This window comes from Pteropus alecto, unplaced genomic scaffold (assembly GCF_000325575.1).
Source record: "Pteropus alecto unplaced genomic scaffold, ASM32557v1 scaffold22, whole genome shotgun sequence".
NCBI lineage: Eukaryota > Metazoa > Chordata > Mammalia > Chiroptera > Pteropodidae > Pteropus > Pteropus alecto.
In genome coordinates, this window is record NW_006434839.1 from 21105661 (window position 1) to 21115688 (window position 10028).

The 10028-nt window shown below is 31.1% G+C and overlaps 1 protein-coding gene across 17 annotated transcripts in view; it reads right to left on the reverse strand.

Moving 5' to 3' along the window:
- Positions 1–10028, reverse strand: part of FOXP2 (forkhead box P2) — a 244700-nt gene that overhangs the window by 64169 nt on the left and 170503 nt on the right. For 16 of the 17 annotated variants that reach the window (XM_006910607.1, XM_006910608.1, XM_006910611.1 and 13 more), the window contains one exon: positions 645–782. The exons of the other annotated variant lie outside the window; for it this stretch is intronic. In XM_006910607.1, coding sequence (XP_006910669.1) covers positions 645–782 — 138 coding nt within the window. The remainder of the gene's footprint in view (positions 1–644; positions 783–10028) is intronic. 17 annotated transcript variants of the gene reach the window in all.

The following is a 10028-nucleotide window of genomic DNA, read 5'->3' on the forward strand; positions in this document are numbered from 1 at the left end:
AAGCATAATATTTTCACTATAATAAGTAAGGCTATAACATAAAGTTCACTTTATATATACTTGAAGCTCAAATGATGTACATATTATTTTTGTCATTTAAAAAAAAAACAAACAACTAACTAAATTTCACTAACCAGTGGCCTAGCTGTTTAATTTTTTTCCTAAAAAGTAGGTACTACTCTTCTGAAACGCAGACATATTTAAAAAAAAAACAAACCCCAAACCAAAAAACTCGTATGTTACTTCTCCTATTGTGACAAAATGGCCAGTATTGTGTGAACTAAAAAGAGTACTAAAGTGTTAGAAGTTTGAAAAGTAACAATTATTTATGTTTCTTTGCACTTTTATTGGCAAGTCTACAGAGCAAATGTACAAAGAATTTAGATATTTAAATTTGATTTATTCCATGTTGAAATTACACCTTTCTCTGCTTTCATTTTAGACTTTAATGAATTTAAAAAGACCAAAAGATCTAAATTTTCTTATGCAGCTTTGCAATTAAAGCACTACCTTTGTATTCTAGCATGTTGCTAGGTTGTCTCTTCAAATGGAAAAGAAATTGTTAAATATGCCCATGAGGCTGTCAACGTAAGTGCATAACTTCTGCGCCATGCTAGAACACCAAAGCAGGTAACCCACATTACCTGCTGCAGCATGACTGCCTGCTGTTGCTGGAGAAGGGCTTGGAGCTGCTGAGGAGACAGGACTTGCTGTTGAAGAATCTGCTGCATTTGCTGAGGGGTGATCACCTGTGGAGTCATCATGGCCACCGACACAGGCACCTTGAAAGAGAGAGAAAGTGTGGTTATAATCAATGTCTGGTAACATACTTCACTGCTGTTTGCCATCTCTAATAAATTCCTTAGCGATGATGACCAATAACTTTATGTAATATTTGTTGTTATTTAACTATTTACTAATAATATTAAAGTTCCACAGTATTTAGACACTAGTTTTCCAGATGCATCAGATTTCATCAGATTCTATCTTTATGTTCCACATCTTTAATGTATTATGCTAAGATGTTTAAGCTTTGACTAGCAAAGTTAAAAATAAACAATTACAAATCAGTGTTCTCAGTACTTTATAAGTGATATTTTCATCAGTGTCACAGTGTTATAAAGGAAAAGCCTTTTGAAATGGTTTAAAGGTATGATTGAAATAATAATAAAGATGAAACAATTGGAAATAATATGCCTATAAATATGTTATCAAAACTAGTAAGAGAATATACATAGAATGTACTCAATCATAAAACATAATCACTATCTTCAAAATTTTATATGTAATATACTACTAGAAAAATACATATAATAATATATATTACTACACGCAGTAACTCATATAGGAGATATATATATATATTCAGAAAATAGGTACATAGATAAGTCCTCTCAAAGAAGTAATCATAGTCTAGTATTCTAGCTTCTTCTTTAAACATTTCCTTATTTCAAGCTACATGAACTTACACCAGGAAGTCCAGGAACCTAAAAATTACTCAAAAGGTATTCATTAAACTAAAAAAAATATTATTTTGCTTAAAATTTCCTCTCTACCGTTTCCTTCCTCTTCAAGGTCTGAGAATTAAAGTCAGAAAAGAAAAGGAAATAAGGAGTAAGAGAAAGAAATTGAAGAGAAAGGGGAAGCAAGGAAAATAAAGAGTAAAGGAAAGCTAGGGAGAAAGCCTTAGAGAAAGCGATAAAGATGTGGAGAGATAAGAAAGAGATGGCAAGAGAGGTAAACAAAAACCTTGCACAAAAACCTGACGTATATGCTAAATTCCACGGCAGTCTCACTGTTTGAAGGCATGGCTTGTAGTACTAACGAGCATTAATCAAACTTGTCAACTAGCCAAGTTTGCAACCTTTGAAAAAGCAATCATTTTCTTTCTTAGAAAAAACAATTCACTTTTACTGTAAATAAAAACAAGTATTTGTATAAACATTGCTTTAGAACAAATTCTTGGAAAAACATGTCTTTGAAAACAGAAAAAGATTAACAGACATGGCTCACAATTTATTTTAATAGTCATTTTTAACACAATTCAAATGTTTCAAGTCTGGCACTTTGTGTAATAAAAGAGAAATTAATAATAAAAAAGAAGTTAGAAAAAAAAAGTATTCAGAGTGGAATAATTCCTCTCTCAAGAAAAAAACTTCATAGTTAATACTAGGAAAGGTCTAGGTCTTTTCTATTCCATGTTGATATCCTAAAATATGAATTAATTAGATCTAATTTTGTAAAAGGAAGATAAATAGTCACACTATAACAAAATCAAAAATGATTTCCAAAAATATTTCTGGCCTTTTAAAGAACACACTGACATACCTATAGGTTACTATATTTGAATTTATCATAATGGAAGGCATTCTAAAATACTTGTTGTGATATTAATTCACCCAACAGGTTGCCCAACTGTTTACTTTAGTTGTTTAAACACTTAATAGTCAGTTTACTTAATTATTCATTTTTTGATAAACAAATAGAATGATTAAAACAAATAGTTTGAAAAAAATTAACTATCTACAAAAATGTCTTTTCTTCCAATAATCATTTTACCTCATATTGTCTCCAAATAACAGAGAAGACAGACATGTTAAATTTTAAAAGAAATGCCAATCTAGATGAATAGGTAGGTAGACAGATAGATATTACATATATGTAGATAGCTATGTACATACATACAGATATATACATGTAGTTGTATACCTTTTATAAAGTCTATTATGTGATGAGATACTTGCCACACTTCTCTCACCTAACAGTGCTTTATCACTTTTTAGCACATAGAATGTTGTCACTTAATTATCTCTATATCTACAAGTGAGAGTACTTTATGTGTAACTGATAACGAATGCACTTTATAAGAAAAGTTTTATGAATGAAGGCATGTGATAATACACTTCAAGTTTACAGTCAGATTTCAGCTTAAACAAATTACATTACACTATAGCTTGTTGCTATTGCAACTGATTTGGTCTATAAGCATATTTAGGCAAGTTTTCCACCTTCGTTTTCTATAGAGTTCATTTTCCCTTTCACTATGGTTGGATGAATAATTTTTTAATCTTAAAATGGTTTGTATTTCCCTTACAGTTAAAACTTTAATACATAAAAATAACCGCATACTTGTCATCCTGAAATCACATGAATCACATATATGTGATGTTCTGTAAATTTTAAGCAGATTCTGGCCTACCTCTAGGCAACTGCCATCTAAAGCTGACACAGACATGAAGATATAAAGAAAGATAAGCCAACTAACACACAACTAATTGAACATTCTACTTCAGTAAGATATGTACAAAAACACAAATTAAAATTAATTATTTGTGTAGAAAAGCCCAGGCGCACTTCTGAGGGATTTCTGACATTACAAATAAGCCAACACTATCATCCCTAAATCCACATACATAAGCTCATCCAAAATGAAACATTTGAGGCAACTAAAAATTTAAATTATTTGAATAAACAGAAAATTAGGTTTTCTTATAGTGACAGTTATATGATGGATATAGACTACTCAGCTTGCCTTGTTTAGAAATTAATAATTTCTAAAATGCAGAACTTCTCCATTTTAAGTGATTCATTTTGTGACAAATTTCCTTTATTCCTCCTTTATCTCTTTTATTACTGTGTCACTGCATTTCTTTCCTATTATAAGCTACTCTAGGAATTCATTGAAAAAGATGAATAGAGAGTAACTAAGTACATAACATTTTTTTGCAGATTAAGCTATTTTATCAATATTTAAACATATAAAACCATCATCAGACTTAAAGTTCTATGGATAACCTAAAATATATATACCTTAACAAGTTAAGTGTTAAGGATTTATTTTCCACTAGATACGCAATTTTATTCATGCAAAAGTTCTGATGAGGGGCCATAATTTAGATGTGTGATAGAGGAGGGAAAGGAGAATTTACTACAGATATTTTCCAGTAAAAAGTCAAATAAAAGTCTGGTTGGGTCTAAGAAAACATGATATGTTATGCAGCTATCAAATATAACCAGAAGAAATAGCTGGCTTTAAATGGGTGTCCTCATGAAAACTGTAGTCTATCAATTAAAATTTTCAAATATGAAAGAAGGAAACACAGCTAATTTTGGTTAGTAGATTTCTCTTTTTTTCTGTCTGGGTATTTACTATACTGACATCTCAAATTTCCTATCGTGATGCATTAAATAAGGGTTTCAATTAACCTATTTATTTTCTCATTAGATGAATTAAGCACAAACCTGGTGTGTTGCTCTGTGCACCACGTACTGGGTACTTGAACTTAAAGATAGAGTTATATATTCTGAAATGAGAGAGAAAAAATTCTGAAACTTGAAATGAGTCAAAATAGTAAAAGTCGAAAAGAGTATTTAGCCATTATCTTAGAATAGGTAGATGATGACTTTAGATTTTAAGAACAAAATTATAAATATGTTTATATTAAACTTCTAAGTGTACTTCATTGTAAGGGTCAACGAGTTATTCAGAAAATGCAAAGATCATGCCTCCCCTCAAATGAATCTAGAGTTATTTTAAGAGTTGTGAAAATGGACCAAAAATTTTATTTGATATAATGAGCACACCATCTTTTTATAATCTAATTCAGATGGAGCATTTCTGAATGTGTTGAGTTTGCATATTAAGCATCTCACTTAATTAAACATCCCAATTATGTGTGGGTGATTGGAAAGATTCTTAGCGTAGTGTCAGTCCAGTTCTTTCTTCAATAAATGTGAACTGGAAATAACAGTCACAACCTGTAGATAGAATTTACAGTGAGAGACATTATATTCTTGTTAACAGGGTTTGCCAACTACTGGCTCATGGATCCCTTTATCTTTCCTTAAAATTTAAAGACAAGGGAAGTCCAGACTTGCAAGCCATAGTACTTAAAAGAAAAAAAAAAAAAGCATGTAACTCTGTTAGGATTAACTACATTATAATAGATGCAAAGCTTATTTTCGTGTTATAGTATCTGCTCCCACTTTAACAGACTATTGATAGGAAATATTTGATTGTACATTCTTTGATAAATTTTTTTCTGTTCACTTCTTTTCTCTCTACACTATCTATATCTACAATTTATTTTAGCATAAGAAACTACTGTACTGCATTGCCAGTCTTGGTCCAATTGCAAGCCCTGGTTACATGTATAATGTCTATCATAATAATAGCCTTCAAAAGGCTCCTGGTTTTATGGTATTAAAAAGAACTGACAATGAACTGAGTGATATTTGTAATTGAACTGAATTGAATTGAGGAGTATTTAAAGAGATCTGGGATGGACAGTGCATATTGCTATTTAATATAATTTTTTTTTTTTTTTAGCAACAGGGAAAAGATTGTGTGACAGAAACAAGAGAAAGAGCATCACAGTGCAGTCATAAGACACTGAGGTTCCTTTTAATTATGATTCATCACTAGTTAGTTTCTACTATAGTTTAAGACACTATTTTAATTACTTTGATAAAGCAGAGTGTTTTCTGTTTTGGAAAGTGGAGTTTGTCCAACTTTATCTTTCTCTTAGTTACACACAAATATTTCAGAAGAGACTATAGTCTTTTCTTTGTACTTTGGGTGAAAATGAGTCTGCTCATATAAGCATGTCATTGTAGAGATTATGAAGAGGTGATATATAATATGCTACACCATATGTTTAAAGACCAAAAATGCAACTTTTAATCTCACTCTGGCTAATCAAGCTGCTCAGATTATTTTACATACATCTTTGGTTTAGGCCTTGACATGCCCTTGTTTTTCTTTCTTCTCAAAGCTAAAGTTCCTCTCTTTGATTAGCTGAAACATTTGCATGGTCACTACACATTTTTCATTTTATAAATCATTATGCATTAGCAGTCTTGATCGCCTAGCTTGACTAATCCTGACGAACTGAAATCACAGCTGAAGGTCAAACTCCATTCCACTGCACATTCATATTCAAACAAATCTGCACCATTGTTCATTAGGCTCCTAAAATCATTGGAAAGAAGTTACTGAATATCTTACACTTATTCCTTATTCTTTTTAAACTTAACCTACAGAACATTAATGCTTAACAGATGATAAGGGCAGAATACAAACAGAATCAGTAACACTGCAATTGGAGTGGCTGGTTTTATTTTAAGTTGTAAAAACTAGAATATAATCAATAATTACATAGAATTAAAATACTTGGGTGCTTAACCAATTTAAGTAGTTGTACTGTGAAAAGAGGTATACTTATTCATGAAAATGATGTCATTTATTTATGTTCAGTAACTTAAAATGTTGATATATCTAGAGGGCTAAATCTATTCCCTAGAATTAAAATCTTGCTCAAAATTACTGGGAGAGTAGTTTCCTGGGACTGGGTTAACAATCTTGTTTATTTGTCTACATCCGTAAATATTTCCTTTTAAATTTTAAAATGAATTTTAACACACCAGATACAAAAACAAAACAATTGTGATTTTGATGGAGCTCACAAAATTAGCCCAAATAATATTAATTTCAACAAAAAGCAAGCTGTCCTGATAAAAGACGTCTCTCTAAGAAAGCAAAAATAAATATGAGAAGGAAGATCCTTTCATGCTTTCATAGGCGCTCTCATAGATTGATGGATGATAATCATCTTAATTTCACTGCTCTCCAAAACAAAGAGCCAGAAAAGGCAGCAAAAGACACTAGCCCATTCATTCCAGGACCTGCACAATGCTAATTCCAACATTTAGCTGCATGGTTTTCTGCTTGATGTATCAGAGCTCAAAAGATGAAAGCAGAGAAGTAATTGCTCTCCTGGTTCTTATTCTTCACTGACAACCCATAAATTTAATTTTACACACACATTCATTTACATTTTCAAGTATATGACATGATAATTGCCAGAATATAACACCTCCATTCCTGTAGATACAGCAACTGACTGATTGACAAGTGTGGTGAATAGAGAGGAATGGTGGTTGAATTGCAGAATTTTTTTCTTCTGAAAATTACACTTAGAAGGGCTAACGGTAATAAGCATTTATGAAATAGTCTCACCATAAACATCTGCACATAAAATGAACAGTAGAATTCAGTTATTACAGTTTCTCAGCTTTTTGTGCTTTACACTGAACTCGACTATTGAAATAGTAAAATTACCAACACCGTCTCTATTGAAGTACAAATGTATGAAACAGTCTATCCCCAACATTTACCATATCCATTGGTTGTTACTCTTTTCAGTCAGTTATGACATTGCAAAGCAATATAATATTTAGCCTATTAAATAATTATATTTTGAAAAACTTAATTCAATATTTTTTAATAAAATGTACATTCTTTCTGAGTCACACAAAGAAGACATATGATTCTATAAAGAGTAGTTACTGATTATTTTTAAGTGCTTCTTAACAAAAACATACTCTTCAGAAATCTCTTGCAGCTGGGTACACTGATTTGACTTTCTAGTTGACCACAGAGAAGGCTACAAACTTACTTGCTTTTCTTTGGCTCCAAAGTTCAAGAATGGAACAAAGTCCTCTAAATTGGATCCTAATGAGAAAACATCACCAACTTTACAGAAAATTTTCAGATCATTAAGATGCTCTCGCTGCACTTGGAGTTGCTGATGAGGCTGTCTAACTGACAGAGGCCAATTTCAATGGAAGAAGGCCCTCAGAAAAGGAAAAACTGAGGTAGGTTTACTGAGAGTATTGTATCAATGACTAAACAATTATTTTTTGTAAATACCTTATTTTGTATAGATCAAAGATTACTTCATGTCACTAGGTTATGGGTTGCTTAACATTCACTTTTAGAATAAACAGAACATATGTATCTTGGTGAAAGAACCACAATATCTCAAACAACAATTTTTGTTTCATATTACACACAAATTATATGTCTATCTACAGAATTAGAAAATACTCTTAAGTTTCCCGCCCATAAAGATTCTTTTTAGGTATCCAAAATATATTGCTAATAGATTTTTAAGATTAATTAAAAATATACTAGCATCTCTAAAATGTATAACCAAAGCAAATTATTTTATCAGTGTGTCTCCTACAATAGTTGTAACGTATTAGCTAAAGAAATAGTGTTGAGGGCTTTATGTACAAAATTGACACCCAAACTTTCAGCACATTATACAAAAGAGACAACTGTTTAGAATGCAGTTAATAAACATTTAATGAGAATTATCAAAGCAAAACCCCAAAAAGATCTATCCAAAGAATAGATTAAAAAGTTAAAGCAAAATCTCATGTTTTAAACTCATAATTTCAAATAGCAGGTGGTAGTTATGCCTGGAATTCATCCTCAAAACAATCTAGCTACTTGGTTAATAAAACATAGCCCCATTTCATTCATACCTAAAACATTTCCCTCTAACTTTTATTTAAGACATATGAAAGTACAAGGTGGATATCAAATCCTATTATTATTAAATACCATTTTTTATGAAAGCAAAGGAATCTCATCCATGAATAGCTTAAACCTGATGTATTCTATAGCATTTAGATTAGATTATAAAACTACCCTGAGTCCTACTTATATCTTATACCTGTATTTAATTTCACATTATGAGATATCATACTGTTGTAAATTATGTTGGATAGAGTACTATTTTTTTCCATAGTTGCACCTATTTTGTTTAATAACTGACTTTCCATAAGATTATAAAACTGTATTTAAGATAGTTTTGCTCATCCTGTTGCAATAGACTCCACGATTACTTTTTACCAACTAGTCTCGTAGAAAGGTTTCTAACATTATAGGTAATGTAAAGTCCATTAGGTCAGGCTCTTCATAGCATGACATGCAGTAAATTACAAGTGCTTCAAGCAGCTCAGTGAATTATAGTTCGCCACTTTGAAAGGTTTCCCACTACAAGACCACAGATATCTGATCTGGCAGTTAGGATCCAATTAACACCTTGGTCAGAATAATCAGATTGCATGTGTAAGACTTGTATAATTCGTTTATTGCTTCCATGCATCTTCTGTCCGTAGGTAAATTTGTTGCTGTTATTTCAAAGCTTGGAATCAGTATTTCACTTGCCTTTAGGTTATATTTCGAGTTCTTTTTCAGTGCAATGATGAAGTCCTCTTGTTTCCATAATTTAGATCACTTGTCCTGTAGATATTACAGCTTGATAAATGGTTTGTTTTGGTAGTTTTGTTTTGTGCTCTTATCATGTCATTATATGGCTAGAAAAAAATTGCTAGCAATTTTTACTAAGTACATTTTATTTGGTGTATCACAGACAGTTTTCTCCAGTATAATCACTGAGAATCTTGCGTAACAATCCTATACACCATAAATGACATATGCAATGACATTTACATGTGTACTGTCATATGAAACTATTTCCTGCTACACTGAATATAATACTATGACTGAATAAAAAAAAAAAACATTCTGATTTGGTGATATCATTTTTCTAGCCATGGTCAGTTATTTAGAAGAGGTCCTTCAGGGAAAGACTAATAAGAAGAGAATACTATTCTCATATTTGATACTTTTCGCCAGTACTTTGATAGCTAGTTTAGTCACACTTTCAAACATTATAGCTAACCAAATAGATATCTGGAAAAAATAATCTGACCCAAAGGATGACATAGTTTCTTAAAAGAAAAATAGATATACAAGTTCCACTACTGCAATTTTTAAACCACAATGGCCTAATAAATGTTCATAAATAAAAAAACCTCTAATAACATTTCCTGAAATAGCGTCATAGCCAATTCCCAGTGAAGCTTATTTGTTATAAATTAGTTTCTTTATTCTCTTTTATAATATACCTAATGCAGATTTAAGTTCTTAGATTCAGATCACATGTTTCAAATTCAATATAAACTATTATTAGTATCATGAAAACACAGTTAAACAAATTCTATGTAGAAGATGTATTAAAAATAATTACTCTTTATAGATAAAACCTAAGTGATAATACTGGAACTACCAATTGTAAATATGTCCCTAGTTTGGTTTTACACAGACAGCTATTTAGTGATTAGTGAAGACAGTACAACTAGAAATCAGTTTCTTTTCACAAGTGGCTATGTCT